The sequence below is a fragment of the Oreochromis niloticus genome, linkage group LG15 (assembly GCF_001858045.2).
Source record: "Oreochromis niloticus isolate F11D_XX linkage group LG15, O_niloticus_UMD_NMBU, whole genome shotgun sequence".
NCBI classification, from domain to species: domain Eukaryota; kingdom Metazoa; phylum Chordata; class Actinopteri; order Cichliformes; family Cichlidae; genus Oreochromis; species Oreochromis niloticus.
The window spans coordinates 31,102,860-31,121,651 of NC_031980.2; the positions used below are offsets into that span (position 1 = coordinate 31,102,860).

Sequence of the window (18,792 nt, forward strand, 5' to 3'; positions counted from 1 at the left end):
AACTTTTACAATCACACAGTGTCTTTAAAATCTGAAACAGTTCAGGTTTGTAGATCAGTCGGACTGTTTCTTCCTCACTGTGTTTGTTAATATTGCAATATTGTAACTTTATCAGCAGTGTAGATATGTTGGATTTAAACAAAGTGAGTCTAAAAGCAATGTTAAGCTACTTGACTCTAGTTTGGCCAATAGTATGTATGGAGTAACATAAAGTAGACAATTAACCACTGCTTTTGCATTAGTTAGTGGGCCGAGTTCATGAAAAACTAAGGGGGCATTAGTGCTTTCCAAACTATAAACTCATTGCAATTTGTCATTAACATGCTGAATTGTAAAAGTTGAGTCAAGGCTGCAGGGAGTATCTTGTTGTGTTCTCTTTCACATGGGCAGGATAATAGAGGTGTGATGCAAGGTCAAAAGGGGAGCACAGTCAGTTTATGGTCTGTCTTTTTTGTAGTGGTGATATCTGAGAGGGGATTTAAGGTTTGGCATAAATGGCTCTTTCAGTGGTAATATAGATTATGTGGTGTGTGAGTATGAAATTATAGAAGAAATAAAGTAACTTGGCTGAAATATTCTGGATTTTTATTATTCTTCATTATTGTCTACTGCAGGTCATCCCTGCATATGTGGGTTCCAAGAAGGAAGAGATGTTTATTACCTGAATTACCTTTGCTGTTGGTATTTATGTCATTAGAGCACTAGCCATGTGATGGCTAGTGCTTCACTAGTGTTTCACTAACAAAGTGAAATTGTGATTTAACTAAAACACCCAAACATGTTGTCGATCTTTTCAAAGCTACTGACCATAGCTTTACCGTATTTTCTGCAATATATGGCGCACTTAAAATCCTTTAATTTTCTCAAAAATCGACAGTGTGCCTTATAATCCGGTGCGCCTTATGTATGAATTCTGGTTGTGCTTACTGACCTGGAACCGATTTTATGTGGTACACGTAGGGCTGCTCGATTATGGCAAAAATGATAATCATGATTATTTTCACTGAAATTGAGATCTCAATTATTTGACGATATTTATTTAACAATAACAATGTATTGAATAATGGCTTTAAAGATTGTCAAAAAAAATAATATTAAATAGTGTGCAAATACTGATTACAGTGGAAATGTTTGCAATATAAAAAATAAATGAAAAATGTAAACATCTATGTTTAGTGAACTTCAAAATACTGCACAATATTTGATCCACGTCTGACTCTGCGAACCCATAATGTTTCCACACCACTGAAGTCGTTTTACCTCTCTTTTCAACCAACGGCATTCTTTCTTCAGCAGCCACTATCCTCTCCTCTCCAAATAACTTCTGCTTAGCTTTCCGAGCTTTCCGAGCTTTTCTCGGGTCCTCTTAGGTCCTCGTAGACTTTGGTAAGCTACGAAGCCGCACCGCTTAATGGATTGTCGGAGCATTACGGCTACCGTAGTCAGGAGCCTCGCGGAATAATCTGGGTCCAAAACTCTGTCCCCTTCAGGTCCCAAAGTCAAACGAACACTGCAGCATCACTGACATCACTGAGAGTTAAAAACTGTCTAAATTCTTTCATCTTTAATAAAATAATCAGTGTTGCTGCTTTACCAGGTGTAACAATTAAGTTTAACATCCAGGCATCCATGAAAACAGAATTTATTAAATTTAACGGAGTTAGAAGTTAGCAGGAAGTTAGCTCACTAGTTTCCACCTAAACATGATATAGCATGTTCTGAATGAGAGATTTCTGAAAAAGTTAAAACCTACAGCTCTGCCATCACTTCCAACATAAATGAAGACAAAACTAAACAGCAGTGACTTTTGTAGGGTTAGTGAAGTTGGACTAGCTGGTATATAATGATGTACTACGTGATCGCTAGCAACACAGCTATGTTAGCATTACGTAAATACAGTGAAGCTGGAGGATGAATGCTAACCAAACTTCAGTCAGGAGAACAACTGAGGTTAGTCATTAATATACTGCAACAACATCGGAATAGAGCAGCTGCGAGAGAATTCAACATTAATGAATCAATGGTACAGAAGTGGAGGAAGCAAGAAGAATGAGTTGAGACTGTTGGATAAACAGCATAAAAAGCAAAGTTTTGTTCATTTTTTTAAAGCTATTTTTAGTGCTTTATCTGTCTTGCTTCCAGTCAGCTCCTGTGAGTTGTATCAGTGGGTTCATTACAAATGTCCTGTATGGTTTTTGAGAACAGAGCACTAGTTGGTACAATCTGTTGTGGGTGTACTGTGACAATGTTCTATGAAATCACAGCAGTTCAGGTCCAAAGAAAACTTTGTTCAGACATTAACAGTGGTGATTTTCTCTGACATGTGTGTGTGTGTGTGTGTGTGTGTGTATGTATTTTAATGGTGTTATTATCTGCCAAGAGCCAGTCACCAGGGCACCAGACCGCAGCTCCAAATTTTGAGGAAGACATGAACCGTAGAGACATTATGGCAGAGGCAGACAGAGTTGGCTCATGCACACCATCACAAGATCTGTGCGCTGGCCTGAAGGGGCCTGAGCAGATAAGCCAACACTCGCCCTGTGGGTGTTGTGGGGAAATGTGTCGCCCATTTGAAAAGGATTGATAGTCAGTGGTGTGTCTCCTCAGAGTCCTCTGGGCCTGCTTCATAGAAACCAAAAGAACAATCACTTCAGGGATTGTTAAAAATATAATAAAATATTACAGTTTGCATGTTCTCAAAAAAGTCATTAAAAATAGAATGTAGTGATTTTTAAAATCACATTGAATTCAGAATCTAACATAGAAACATGATATTTACACTGAGACATTTTGCTCTTTCATGAAGAAAACCGTCATTTTTAATTTGATGGATGTGTCTCACAAAATCACTGTATGGGCCAAGGAGCTCCAGAGATCACTGTCTGTGAACATAGTCCGATCTAGAAATACAGGTTAAAGCTCTGTCATACAAAAATGTATCCATATGTGAACACGGTGCAGAAATTTAAATAATAAGAGTTAGTGTAAAACTGTGACTCTTTCTTTGACTGTCTACGGTAGATCTGACAGTGCCTGTTTGGGTTGTGAATAACTGACAGTTTTAAATATTTATTGAAGTTACTGCTGATGTGCCACATGGCTTAAACCCTCCTGCTTTGGAGATGATGCATATACTGTATGGATATACAGAGAAAAAAGACACTCAGAAAAAAGAAACAACCACAACACCGGCCAGTTACCATGGATAACACTGAGTGGGGTGTCTCATTAGTAACATCTAGCAGACAGATCATGAGGGACACACCCGAGTATTTTTTTGTTAAACTCTCGATCAAACGTTTTCAGAATTAAAATTTTTTGTCAAATTGCCATGTACACTCAACAGTTACAGTTACTTTTGCTTATCAAGTCAACACAAATGTTTCAGTTAGGACAGAAAAAAGCATGTGGAATAATTTAGCTAACATATACACCCTAAAACTATACACCATAGTATTGCGGTATTTTGTATGGCAATAATCTATTGATAGAGGGATGCCAAATATCAGTGTTTTATTGAATGAATTAAAATACTCTTGGAGTACTACAAAGAAGAGGGTTCATCTCATGCATAACCATCCAATTAAATGTAAGTTTGCTCGAGTAACATTACGTTACATTAAAAAAATTCAAATTTCAAGCATATAGATTTGGGTTTACAGTGTTTGGATCCATCTTTATATGTCAAGGTCTGTAAGTTTGTCCTGGTTTGCACTACGGAGTGGATAAACTGTTTTATTGAGTAAATTGATTATTTTAATGTGCAAATTTTTTATAGACTAAAGGATTAAATGTTTGAGCTGTTTTGAGCATCTGTGCAGCTTAATTAGTATTAGAGATGTGTGCTTGAGAGCTCCAGTTAATCCGTGACCATCTCCCATGCAAATTAGGCTGAAGAGTGTTTGATATTACCACCATGAGGACCTCTTTGATCTGTGCAGGCTGCTCACTGAATGAAGTTGTTATTGGACACTGTCCACTGAGTGTGTTTACATTTTAATCATGCCTCTTTGCTTGTTGTAAACAGACTTATGAATCCTTTTAGCCCTTATTTTCTCCACTGCTCTGTGTTCAGGCTGGGCTTCCTTAACCGGAACTCTGCTTATCTCAAATAATCAATATTGGTCTGCTGAAAGTGCTCGGCCCTGCGGGCTCACATTTCACTTATTAACTGATTTTCATGCTCAAATGTGATGCACAATGGCAAATGACTACCTTGCAAAAAGAGGAAAATTGCCAACTGAGAGCTTTGGAACTGTCAGTGTGTAGTTTGAGTTTTCGTCCCTGCATCAAGGGGAATTTCACTGGGGGCAGTGATCCAGACCTAGGGAGCACTCCTGCAGGGAACTAATGGATCTTTGCTGCCAAAAGCTATCACTATTAACATGGATTCCTCTATGGCAGTTGTGGAACTTGAACCACAGGATGTTTTTTATGCCCTCTGCTGTCCTCATCCTCCTTGCAAAACACCTCCTTTACTAATCAAACCCTCAAAAAGCCTTTTTGTTGGCCATCTTCTAATATTCTTCATTTTCTCTTTTTCTCACCACAGGAAAGATGAGAAGGAGTATGCACTGAAACAAATAGAAGGCACTGGAATATCAATGTCTGCCTGCAGGGAAATTGCTGTAAGTTATTGTTTTCATTACTAAGGCCTTACATGACCATGTTGTTCTCAGGCTCTTTAACCTCTTAACACCCACTAAGTCATTGCTTAGTATAAATGTTAATGTCAAGGATATTTTTGTTTTAGCCACTTGCTAAATAGACTAATTTTCAGAAACTAGAAGATGTTACATTTCACATGGAGTTGAATACGTTCATTTTGGCAACATGGTTGTTATGCCAAGATTGTTTCCATTTGGTCTACCTTACAATATAAAGCGCCTTGAGGCGACTGTTGTTGTGATTTGGCACTATATAAATAAAATTGAATTGAATTGAATTGGTTAATCCAAATAGACATCCCTTTTTATCATAGACAAAACTCGTGTAAAAACCCTAACCTTAACCCTAAATGGGTTGCCAGTGACCTGGTAGATGTTGAGATGACTTCAGTTGCTGCAGAGATAAACTGGGGCATGTTTTTCAAGTAGAAAGGAAAAGTAATAGAATATAGTTCAAGTGGGTAAGTGATGACGTTGATGCTGGCACTGGCACTGTTTCCACAAACGTACTGCCTGCACACATAAAACCATTAGAAGCATTTTCTCTTCTCATAAGGAATGTTTTTAACACTTCATTAGACATATTTAACAGCAGTCTTCACCCTTTTACTTGTGAAATAAACCTAAAATTGCAAAATTTCTGTAGATAAAGTATCGTATTATATTTAACGGGTCAGACTGCTGCTGTAACTACCTGTGGTTTGTACACCTTAATGTATCTTGTACAATTTAAAAAGGTGCAGAATTGATTAATTTATGTTTTTATTGACTTGATTTTTTTTACAGCTTACTCAAAGATTTTTATTCTTATCTTATCTTCTCCTCACTGCCATGCCACTGATAAAGAGGGCATGTGCAGAATAATATTTTACTGAATATAATAAATGCTTTTTATCCCTCGACAGTAAAAGGCTGATGGGTTATTATGGTCACCCTGCGGCAGTTTGTGAATGTGATAACATAGACGTTTCAAATTTATACCATAGGTGTATCTACTTAAAATCCCAGACGAGTTCAAATGTCAGTGACCTTGACCACAAGGTTAGAGATCAGAGGTCAGTTTTCTGAAAATCCTGAGAACAAGGCACACGGCCACACTACCGGAGTAAACGTCCTGCTGGCATACACAGGTGGCCTCTGCACCACATGATCATCACGATCATGATCAAGGCTGCAATAGAAAAACAATAGAAAAACATCAGTGTTGCCTGTAAGAAGTAAAAAGAAAACAACTTGTACCTTCTTATCAAAAACTTTCTAACTCATTGTCAGATTCTCTTCCCCCATCATGTGAGCAATATGGGAGTGTCACTCTCTCTGTCTTAAAAAAAGCTGCAGTGTACATTTACTGAATGACAAAACACTGTCACTTGGATAGTTTACAATATTTCTGCATACAGCTTCACACAATAGATTTGTTTATTTATTTTTTATAATCACTATGATCACTAAGATTCGGTAGCCAGTTGTCACGTTTGACTCTGTCAGGTCAGTAGAGGGGAGGTCGTGTTGCTTGAGTGCAAGTCAGTGTGTCACTCAGCAAGTCCTGCCGATAGACACAGAATGTGGCCAGACAGGCTGATGAGCTGTTATGTAAAGGTGTCTGGTTTCATGTATAACATGGTCAGCTGGAGGGGAGCTGAGCACCTTATGGTGTAAACACAGTAAATGACTCTTCACCAGCATATCCATCAGTAATGACCAAACTCAGTGTAGTTTCCACGCCCCTTTGCCACCCAGTAACATTTAAACTCACTCAGCAACGTGTTGCATGTTCTCAGTTCCTCTTTTTGCCTGTGATGTAGTGGGTGGTGTGTACATTTTTCACAAAGAAAACTGATATAACACTACACTAAATGAAAGTGAGGTCTCTACTAAGACATGTCGACTGTACATAAAAGCGCAAAAAGTCCACTTGATTTAAAGCTCGGACACACAGCAAAGGGCTGCGGGGTGGATTCGAACCTAGGACGGCCGCTTTCAGCCGTATAGAATGTGGTTGTCACTCTTTGGCGTGGGGATTTTGTAGACCTTGGTTCCACTGCATTTTACTCATCTTTCAACATAGAACAGGTTTTACTGTATATCTACTGGATATACAGTCTTCTGCAAAAACAGAGTGAGATTATTTTAAAAATGAATGGTTCTTTTTCCCAGATGCACTTGCTCTTAGTTTTTCAAGGTAGTCAGCAGATGGTCTCTGCTCTATACTTGTGGATCCTAGACTATTTAAAAGTAGAATGGGAGGTAGAGCTTTCAGCTTTCGGGCCCCTCTTCTGTGGAACCAGCTTCCAGTTTGGATTCAGTAGACTGGCACCCTCTCTACTTTTAAGATTTGGCCTAGATCTTTCTTCTTTGATTAAGCATATAGTTACAGTTGTATCAGATGACCCTGAATCCTCCCTTAGTATTTTGGAGAACTTCCTGTGTTATTTAGCCTCTGTCAGATTTTTGATATACAGTAAAACATCTCTAGCTACATGAATGTGTTGAAGCAGTGAGTCTCAAAAATTTGCTGTCCTGGCATTACTCCACAATGCCATCTGTGCAAGTTAAAGTAGTTACTAATCTTTGTCATTTTGGAAACTGCTGTAGAGCTTTTATATAGAACTTAAACCCTCTCATACTGGTTTAAGGGTTATGGTGCCATCCTGGTGTCATCTTCCTGGCACTGGCACTGATTTTTTAGAAAAAAAGACAGAAGGACAGCCATGCAACAGATATGAAAAAGAAAAAGTACCTAGAAAAAGTAAAATAAGGGTTTGGGGTTTTTTTAGGTGATCTAGCGGTAGCTGTCTATTGAAGACTGTCTGCAGCTTTGGTTGGTTGTCGGTGGGTTGGATATGTAGAGGTCTGTGACCTAAATCTTACTGTGGAGGCTTCACAAGTTTCGGTGTCTGTGTCCTCCACTATTTCCTCTTTCGTTTTTTATCATTTATTTGCCCTATATGTATTGTCCTCTTCAGTAGTAAAAGCTGCGTTTAAAAATATTTTTTCTTAAATATACCCCTAAAAATACCCCTATATATATATATATATATATATATATATATATAAAAGCAGGTAGATGGAACTGGGCAACTATGATTCACCATTTCATTTCCAAATCATAATTCTTGCACGCCGGTGTAAGAATTTTCCAGCTGCGGACATGGCCTCAGATTTGGAGGTGCTGATTCTTCTTTCCGCCGTTTCGCACTGAGCTGCGAACCGCTACAGTGCGAGCTGGAGGCCATCACCCGATGACGGCAGCAGAACCATATCATTTGCAAAAAGCAGAGATGAGATTCGCCACTTGGCTATGCCTAGAAATCCTGTCCGTAAAAATTACGAACAGAATTGCTGACAAAGGGCAGCCCTGGCAGAGCCCATCACCCACTGGGAACGAGTCCGACTTGTTGCTGGCTATGCAGACCAAGCTCTTGCAACGGTTGTATAAGGATCGAATGGCCCATAGCAATGGGCTAAGCACCCCACACTCCCAAAGCACTTCCCACAGGACACTCCGAGGGACACGGTTGAATACCTTCTCCAAGTCCACAAAACACATGTAAACTGGTTCGGCAAACTCCCATGTACCCTCAAGAGGATAAAGAGCTGGTCCAGTGTTCCAGAACCATGACGGAAACCGTATCGTTACTCATGTATCCGAGGGTCTACTAACGGACGGACTCTCCTTTCCAGGACCCTGGCATAGACTTTCCCAGGGAGGCTGAGCCTTAAATTAAACTTAAATTATCACAAATGTAATTTGTCATTTTGAAAAATTTGAAGCACCTACAATTTTGTAAAATTATGGACTGAATATGGTGAACTGTGGTTTTTGGGGACTATTGATGGAAGAAAAAGAAGACCTGTTCAAGAGACAGCCTTCAGCACGGCACAGAAACATGCTATATTTGAGGCTATGGTGATCTTGTTCCTTACTGTTTGAGTACTGTATGTGTAAGTGGTTTACTGGCAATCTGGTGGATGATAAAAAATTAAGACCCACTTAATTTAAGACTGTTAATTTCTGATTTTACATTTTCAGGGTCCCTTGTTTTTTTAGATAGTTTGGTTAAGCAAAAGCCAGTTGTATTTCTCTCTGTCTGTCCTCTCACAGCCTGTCAGTTTCTGCCTTTCAGCAGGTGTCAGATTGCATGCCTGCTCAACAATCTCTCTTTCAGGTCCTGATTGTAGTTTTGTGCTAAACAGGGTGTGGAGCAGTGCGTCACATCCTTGGAATAGTCAAATTGTGATTTTGATGCGTAGTGATGATTGATGAGTCACACCTCTCTGGTCAACAATTCACATTGACGTGCGTGAAACGGGTGTTGTGAGAAATTTGGGACCATTCTTTTACTTGCGGAATTGGCTGCTAAAATCACGGAGATCTGACTGGGTGTCATGTTTCATTCACAAGTGGAGCTTAGTGGGTTAAAAGGAGACAGTTGTGTTGCTTTGTCTTTTAAGCTTTGGAAGAACAATCATCCCTTTCACAACTCCCCCTCTTCTGATGATAAAATTGCTCTGTTTTTGATATCTGGAAAACTAAAAATAGGATATATCCTTTTGTCACAGCATTCTTTTCCAGAATAATCAGATCAGACCATAACAGTCTCTGTCTCCTGTGGCGAAGCATTGCTAGGCTGCCTTTGCTTTTCCTACAGTGATAATGATTAATTTTAACAAATAATTATTTTCCACTAATATCTACAACAGTTCTGTGCTACAGTGAACAGTTTTTGAAAACTGAGCGTTAGGGTTTTGAAAGAGCTCAAGAGCGTGGACTATGAAACTTGGCTGGTTGTTTGTTCAGTGGATTTAAATCATTGCAAGTATTATGCAAATAATCTTTGTGCTTTGCACTTGTACTTCAGTTCTCTTTAATTCGAGGGGAGAAATCTTTAAAGTAATTCAAGGGGAGATCAGACAAAAGCTGACACAGTGTCTTTGGGTGGTTAGTTTAAGAATGTTGTCTTTGGAATGGGCATTCTGTTATTTTTAGCTCATCTGGCCAAATACCAATGAGCTTATGCTATAGACAGACTTTCATTCTTTTACCTGTCATCTCTCTGTCTGTTAATCCACTATTCAAAAGCATTGCTACTCCTTAAACATTGGTCAAAATTTTGGGAAACTTGCACACAGTGACCAACTAATGGGTTGTACTCCAATCTACTTTTAACATTTAACTTTTTAATCAAATATTAATTATTGCATTTTTAGAATGTGAGGGTCTTTTGTCAAAGCAAAGTTGTTTGCCAATGCCAGAGTAACTGCTGTATTGAGGCTGGACTTGCCACATTTTGATGCTTGGTTAATTTTGTTGTGACGGGCCTTTTTCTTTAAATCCAAACCACATAGAATAAACACACACTGGAGAGTACAGAGTTCTCAAATGGGACATGAACCACTGTCCGCTGTCCAGAAATATTATTCTTTGTAACTTGTTTGAACATTGTGTAGCTCTCTAAACACAACTTTTCACAATTCAGTAAAATGTCAGTGAAAAAAAGCCTTCTCCTTATTGAAACAACAACTTGGTATGGCTGTATTAATGTACCATACAGATGTCTGGTAGGCCTTTGATCAATGGAAAATCACTGAGTGGGTAAACACAAAAAGTCTTTGTTAAAATTAGTTTGTTTCCAAGACTTTTAAATTGTCTGAAAATACATTTTTTCACTTTTTGTTTATCTTCAAACCAAATTTAGATGGTGATCCAATTTTGGTGAACCTATGTAAGTTGTAGCCTCAGTTTCCTGTTCTTAGCTGACAGGAGTGAAACCAGTGTGGCTTCCTGCTTCTATAGTCCATCTGCTTCAAGTGCTGTTTGTCATTCAGAGATACTCTTCCACATACTTTAGTTGTAACAAATGGTTATTTGAGTTACTGTTCCCAGCCTATCAGTTTGAAGTAGACTGGCTGTTCTCTGATCTCTGGCATCAACAAGGCATTTTTGTATATAGAACTGCTGCTCATGGGATACTTTCTTTTTGGGGGGGCATTCTCTGTAAACTCTATAGATGGTTGTGTGGTAAAATCCAAGTAGATCAGCAGCTCAACAATCATCCCACGTTCAACGGCGCTTAAATCACCTTTCTTCCCTCATGCTCAGTTTGAACTTAAGCAGGTCTTCTTCATTATGTCCACATGCCTAAATGCACCGAGCTGCTGCAATGTGACGGGATGATTAGATAGTTGTGTTAACTACCAGTTGAAGAGGCGTACCTAACAAAGTGGCTGGTGAGTGTCTATTTTTCCAACAGAATTCTCTCAACAGTTTTTGTTTAACTTTGTGTACATCGTACCAATAATTTTTCCATCTTTGCATTTTTTGCTCTGTAATACAACAACATTGACAATACTTTTTACCAGGCACTGGACTTGAAGTTCAAAGGGTATAATAGGAAGTATAACAGAAATGATTACTTGGCTGTTAGTTCTCCAGCTGTTTGTGTCCGCAAAAGGGTATAATCAAGGGTTTAGTGGGGAGGTTCCTCTGCTTAACACTAAACAGTGGGAAAAACATTAAGAGCACAGTGAAACTCAATCAGCAGCATTGCTGTATGGAGCGTAGGGTCACATTCACTCTGTACAGAAGTGAGTGCAGCTCTTTCTTGAATTCTCTGGCATTCAAGTACCCCCAAAGTATACAAACCTGTCAATTATCGTTTTCTAGACTTATGTTAATGTTATTAAATTGTTAGTATGTTAGAAGGTTCACAGAATAATGCTAATGCACACAGTTTCTGTTTTTTATCAAGCCTTTTTTAAGCCATGCAGCAAAATGTATTGAAACAACCTTCTTACCAGAAGATTTATATTGAGTTGTCCACAAGTTTGATCAGATTTTATGTATTTATTTTTTGTGGTTATCTGAATAATAGTGCAGTCATATGGTCTAACGTAGGTGGATGTAAATACTGTAAGTAGTAGGGTGTAAGTCACATTTATTTCTCAGCAGGACAAGCCTCACATCACTTGTCTCCTAAATGTTGCACAATAAATTTGTCTTGCTTAAAATATTTGAGAATTTCCCAGCAGAACAAAGGGGTCTTTGTGCCTCCCAACCCACCACCTCGCTTGGTTTAGCAAACGGTGCACTTCATTAACTAGCACGCTGCATGAAGTTGAATTGAGACAGGAAGGGAGGAGAGAGCTTGGCTTAGCTGCAAAATGTTTTTGGTTTTGGAGCAATAATGAGCATGATCTTTTTGGTCTTTTCATGTCAATGTATAAGTTTTGGATTGGATTGTTTCAACTGGTTGAATTTATCCTCAGAAAAATATTATACAGTTAGGTTTGCTTCATTTGAAATCCAGTGTGACATTTTAGCTCATTTGTAAGTCAGATTAAAAATATTATCTATCGTAAAATAAACCCAGTTTATATAGCTAGAGTGAAACATCTCACCGCTGTTCGTGCTCTCTGTCGACTCTGTGCTATGATAGCAACTGGTGTGCTTCTGTTGCTGTGTGGTATAAACGGTATACAGTACAGCCTCTGTCATTTCAAAGGTTTTACAGATCATAACATTATCACAATTAGGTACCTATAACCTCAGATGAACAACTGAACGTGGCAGATTACATGGTGTAATTTTGTGTTTAACAAAAATTCTTCCCTGGTAAGGCTGCTGCCCCAGTCACCTGCCCCAGATAAGTGGAAGGAAATGGATGGATGGACAAAAATTAAGCCAAAATGCAGAAGTAGTTTGTGAAAAGGACACCCTTTCTGCTTCCACAGGAATTAAGAAAATAAAAGCAACCCGGTTCTGTTAATCAAATGCACTTGATTAGCTGAATCTCAGCATGAGTGCCTATATAAAAGCAGAAGTTTTAGCAGTTTGCAGTTTTGGAGAATTCAGGTGTGCACTAATACGATTGCAAGCAGGAAAGACAGACATGATGCAGCTGTTGTTGTGCATCATTCTTGGAAGCATTATAAAGCCATTCACAAACAACAGGAAGTCCATCATTCTGCACTGAGAAAGATTATTCACAAATCAAAATCGCTCAAGACAGTTACCAATCTTCTCAAAAGTAGCCATCCCAGAAAAGTCACCCGAGTGCTGCACTGTGCAAAGCTCAAAGAAACTGGAATAATTAGTGGCATTTGTCATGTGTAATATATAATGTGTTGTTGTTCATGACAGGTTCTGTTTATTTTGGTAAGAACTAGAGTCGGTTTTATTATGTCCTAATGTTACAGAGGGTGAGTTTACTTACCATCACTGTACAAAGGAACTGAATAAATTGACTGTACATATAGGATCCAACTTTGCCAGTTTGGATTGGATCAATATCTGATTCAGTTATTAGTTTAGAACTTCCCTAACTTCCCCTGGAACAGGACATAACGTTTCTTATTTATATACTGTTAGTTTCATTGTAGACACTTTCTGAGCTAATGCTGGAAGTGGCATACTGTCACAGCTAGCTAATCCACATGAGATAACGAGTACTTGTTAGCTAACAACACTGACAGTGTTTTAAATGAAGAGAAATGTTTATAGCCTAAATGCTATTAGATGAATAAAACTATTTTTCTTGCTTAGAAATAAAATGCTTGCAGGGAGAAAGATCAGATAAAGATCAGCTCCATTGTGAAGGAACAATATTTACTTAAATACATTCTCCTGAGAAACCGGTTCTACAGTCTGGCCTTTTGTCTCAGAGACTGTTTCAGGACATGTCCACTACTTATCATGAATGCCAAGTCTGCTTTCTGTTTCTATTCTGGATGGTGAGGTGAAAGTCAAAAATAATCCACTTAGGTGTTGATGAAAACCTTCAGGAAATCAATATTTGAAGCAGGAGTAAACACAGCAGGTTCTGATGTAGATCAAGAAAGTGAAACCTGCAATTTTTACTCCACGCTGCTTCTTTTCTTTAAGCATCGAGTTCCTACACTCAGCTCTACACAGGTCGCAGGTTGCATAACATGGCACACTAAGGCTCTACAGCTTTAAACCTGTGTGACATAAACAGTCTGTGTTTAGATAATGCTTGGGCAACCTGGGTAAATCTGCTGGTTGGCTGTCAGAGATGATCTCTCCTGTGTAGGTTGAGTTCAATAGGGTGGGGTTTATGGACGGAGGGAGTCCAGGTAGAATGATAAACAGGAACTTCTCTTTTTGCATGCAGCAGTGAACTCCAGACTGTCGGCTGCTGTGTTTGTTTTGTTATTGAGAGAACCATTCTCTTATCACGCATTCTCTTGACTGTGCATAACAGGGTTGGGTCAGGTTTGGTTTTGAACTGTTTGAACAATATTATAATGCAAAACTACTATAAATGTCTCACTGAGATATTCATATCTAATTAATATTTTAAGCATTATTTTAAGAACAAGTTGGAAGTTCTTGATTTATTTTTTTTGACATTTCATTTCGTGATGTCAGTTAGCTGAACCTAATAAACTACTCGCTAACTACAGAATAAGGAGTGTAATACAAAAGTTTTGTCTTGTGTCAAAAAATATATGACACTGAATCTAAACCGTATCTGTTTTAGGTTGTATTTGCCTAACAAATTGTGGCAGGTTCTTATTTTCATATTTTGGAGGCATAATCTTTTGGGGATGGGCAGATGTATTTACTTAAATCATTGCTGAGAATCAGGAACACGTGGATGGTAGGCAGGCAAGCTTTAACCAATTATAGAAACCATTTCATTACCTGAACACACACTGCAGGGTCAGTGAGAACCCTACAGGTAAAGGGTGCAAAAAAACTCTTAAAATTTAAGTTCCTGAATGTGGTTCAGTATTTCTTTTTCCTAAAAAACACTGTTGAAACAAAGTGTTTAAGGCAACCCAATGTTAGGCATTAGGTAGGTACTCAAGTTTTTCACCTTAAAGGATCACATGTGAAAGTTATAGAATCATTAGCTCACGCTGGTCGACGAACTAGCCCATTCTATTAACAATGGGTATTAAAGGGCACTGGTTTAGCTCAGTGGGATGACCAGGCGACCATATGCCGCATTGGTTTATGGTCGGCTAGCCTGGGTGTGAATCGACTCGCGGCCTTTTGCTGCATGTCTTCCCCTTGTTTTCCTGTCAGTCTCTACTGTCCCTATCAAATAAAGCTGAAAAAGGCCAAGTTAAAAAAAAACAAACAAAGGGTGTTAAATCTACTGGGTAAACGAAGTTCTGATTATGGTATGGTATGTCACCTCTCTGTGACATTACTAAGGGCTCTCTGTGGAAAGCTTTCCTGTCACAGGTGACAAAGAAAGCCAAAAACATGATAGATCTGGGCAGTGTGGTACAGCATCATTGGTTGGCTGAGTCTGTTGGCACTTTAAGTATGGTCAGGAAGCTGTGTGTAAACTGTAGGAACCCCCAAATTAATCCAGCACAGGATACCTGTAAGTACCCTCGCTGGAGGAAATGAATGAAAATGTATTACAAATGTATATAGAAACAGAAATGAATCTTCTCTCAGAATATGATTTTAGCATAGTAGCCAATGGGCAGTTAACGTGCTGTGATATTATGTCATTAGTGGCACTGAGAGCTGAGTTAATCTGTATTTGGTAAACTTGTTTGCTATCAGCCGTGTTAACTGCATTTGGCTTATTTACAGTGACATTTCTGATATTAAATTTTATTTGTTGAGTCACATGTGTTATGTTTTCTCTTGTTGACAGATAATAGCATGTCAGCAAAGAAGATGATTTGTGTTCACTTAGCCAGATAGTCTTTTAATTATAATTTGTTCTCCTAATCATTATCTTAGGAACTTGAGAAATGGGGAGGTGTAAACAGCTCTGACAGTCTTTTTATATTATGATGTTATGACTGAGTTTCTTTGTAGTCTATTACCAAATACTTACAAAGTAAGTAGCCGGTGAACAGTTGTTGGTGGATGAGCAAAACATAGCAAAAACTGAATAAGTAAGTATGGTTCTGTAAAAATATGAAATAATTTCATTTTTTTGTTCCAATTTTTATCAAAGTGCGCCAAAATCTGTCATGGTTTATTTATTTTCACCCACCTGCTGCCTCACATCTGTTCCCTCCATTACATTTGACCTTCATGAATTGAAACATTGTTCCTGGATTTTATTATTTCCATAAAATGAGCTGTTTCCCCTGTTGGGTCACAATGGCTTTTGTTTAGCTAAATGTCCTGCCCTCATAAACATTCCCTTCTGGCATAGCAGCACTTGTGGGCAGATACACACAGACGCCGGATCATATAACTGAAGGATGTTATTTTGTTTTCGTTAGCCTTCCTTCGTGTTTAGATAAGTGTGCAATCATTCACGCAGTAATAATGATCTACTCCAAGAACATTCCACAGTAATAAAGTGGCTGAAGGGTAGAAGTATAATATTATGGGCTTTTATCATCTCTGACTGCCTTATCGATGAGACGGGCTTGTGTGTTTTCAGGCCCACGTCGGCCAGTCCTGGCAATCGCTGTGCAAACAGGAACATACTTTAGTTGTATTTGTACAGGGTGTTGGTAGCTGATGGTTGCTAGGGGCAAAATGAGTGCTGGTGTCCTGGTGTCCTGCTGTCCCCGAAGGGGTGGCTTTTCTTTCATGATTAAGACCCATCTAAAGAAATAAAACCTGGTAAAGCACAGAGCATACATGCACAGTGACAGCTGTTGTTGTGGTAAGGAAATATTCTTCTGATGTGATGCATCATTAGTTATAGGTGCAGCTGCATCCCACTCTCTAGTCAGTAGTACTTATACTGTAAGAACACCAAATGGCTGCTGCTCTGCTGCTGTCTGGCTCAGCCTCTAGCCGCCACTTTTGTTCTTTGTGGAGGGAGAAGGCCCGGCCCATCACCCCCCGTAGACAGAGTTGCAGTGTTTGTCTCTAACCAGTGGCAGGCACGAAGCAGCCTGCAGTGGATTTATTGCCTGCCAGCCACACAAGAAAAGTTGTTATTCAGTCCTCACAAACAGCAAGATCCAGGGCACAACTGCTTTTCTTGTGGCCTTTTGTTGCTCGCCAAACCTTCTGTCAGTGTTATGCACTTTGAGACACTAATGTGAAGCCTGAGATGTAGCCAAAACAGACCGTTGAGGTCAGGTGAAATCTATCAGATTAATTCTAGTTTAGTCTTTCGAAAGAATGTGTTGGTCAGTATTAGTCATAATAATGTTTAGCAGTAGGAATTCAAACATTCCAGGTCCCTACCAAGTACCGATACCAGTCACCAGTCACCTGTAATGAGCACTTCTTGGTGCTGTGTAGCTGCACAGTACCAGCTCCACATTCAAACCAGACACCTTCTTGCTGTGAGGCAACAGTACCACTCATGCCACCATCATGGAACCACATTTTTAGGTAAAATGTGAAACTAAAAGTTGATTTCTTGGAACAGAGCTATGCGTGGTTTAGAGAAATGAGCTGGTTGGAATGTGGTCCCAGATACTGGATAACAGCTGCACTACCAAGAAACAAAGCAATGGTTTCATTCTAAACCACGGCCGACCATGGTAGATGTCCTGTCTTAGACTTAGAATAGATGGAAATTCAAAATGTCATATGATGCTCAATGACGTACACCCAGTTGGTTCTCGGGTGAGCTTGTTCGAAGTGAACTAAATCTGGTTTAGCTCCAAATATTCAGAAACCACTGAGTGGTTTTTTTTTCTTTGACCTATTTCATTTTGAAAGCCAAGGGCAAGCAGTCAGATCTTTGGTTCTGTGTATTTATCCCTCTTTTTCCTATTTACTTTACACATAATGATCAGTTTATGTAGTGAAATGTGGGCAAAAGTTTGTAGTTCGGCTTTTATTCAGATACTCAGTGAGTTTAAGATCAGCAGGTTTTTGCAGCAGAAAGCTGTTCAATGTGGTGACGATTTAGACAAGCTTGCTCAGATCGTGCCCACCATCCCAGCACGTGTGGCCTAAATGGCCTGGTCACAAGATTTTCTGCAGTGTAGAGTTTTTTTCCCAGAGGACCTCTGGATTTCTCCCTGGATTATAGACGTGCGTGATTATGACCTGTGTTAGTGTTTTATCAGGACTCTGTGTTATTTTGTCAGCAGGTTGCAAAGTGAAGCTCCCTGTGAAAAGATCTTTATTTACAGGACAAATAACCATGTTTTGTACATACACCAGTGCATCTCGTGCTGTTTTGTTCCTGTCATGTGAAGCCAAGTAAAGAAATGGTTGTTACTTCATGTTGCCTTTGATAGTGGGTCAATGAAGGGTGGCCATGGTGTTTGGACTGGTAATATTTACACCGTCAACCACTTCCTTTACTCAGATACTGGCAGTATATTCTTCCCTACAGCAGATGAGCAGAACAATGTTTTGTGACCTGTGACACCCAAGAACCAGTTTCCCTTTGTGAATTGTGAAGCCAGACTACCAGGAGATTCAAACCAGGAACCTTCTTGAGGTGACAGTGTCAATCAACATGGATCCATCTATTTTCTTTTACCAACCAGGTTCATTGTGGGGCAAACATGTGACAAAGATTTTGTGTGTACATCCCTGGTTACTCATCAGAAGCATGTTTGTATCCCTGGGGCTTTACAAACACACTGGGGACATTTTCTTCCTTGCCAAACATTTATAAAAGTATAGCTTGTGCTGTTTGCTAATCTGCATTGTTTACATATATGTTTACTTGCTAGCGGTGTTTTTCTCTCCTTCCCTCCTGACTGTGTTAGCTGGTCTATGTTTCTAAATACAGATAACGAGACTCTGGAATTAATTAGATATAAGGAGTAATTATTTTGTCATTTGACTTTTAAGAGTGTTTCACTGTAAAATGTAATGATTTGATGATAAATTTCTCCAAATCCCCCGCCACACTCAAACTGCAGCTTGTGTCACAAATTCCTCCTCAACACCAAATTTAATTTGAACACATCAAAGACAATCAGTCTTTCTGTGAGACTGTGAAACTGTCAGCAGGGATTGAGTCACAGCAATACATGCTGGTGTTTGTGCATGTGCGAAAGAGCCAATAGTTGGTTTTAATAATTCTGTTCTGGGACAGGTGGTCAGAAAACTCCACGAGCTACCTTTCAAAATTAAACTCTTAAGGCAATTGTTTCCTGTAACTCTTCAGTGCTGTTTATTACACATGAGGAGGTGGCACAGCAGCTCAATCAACTACTTAAAATTACTAAAGGACTAGGTTCATATCCC

At 39.1% G+C, this 18,792-nt stretch overlaps 1 protein-coding gene across 2 annotated transcripts in view; it reads left to right on the forward strand.

Annotated features, from left to right (window-relative positions):
* The window catches only part of cdk19 (cyclin dependent kinase 19), a 55,802-nt gene that overhangs the window by 4,003 nt on the left and 33,007 nt on the right, over positions 1-18,792 (forward strand). For both annotated transcript variants that reach the window (XR_002056534.2, XM_019345608.2), the window contains exon 3: positions 4,553-4,628. Coding sequence is in view for 1 of the 2 variants with exons in the window: in XM_019345608.2 (XP_019201153.1) it covers positions 4,553-4,628 (76 nt within the window). In the remaining variant the exon portion in view is untranslated. The remainder of the gene's footprint in view (positions 1-4,552; positions 4,629-18,792) is intronic.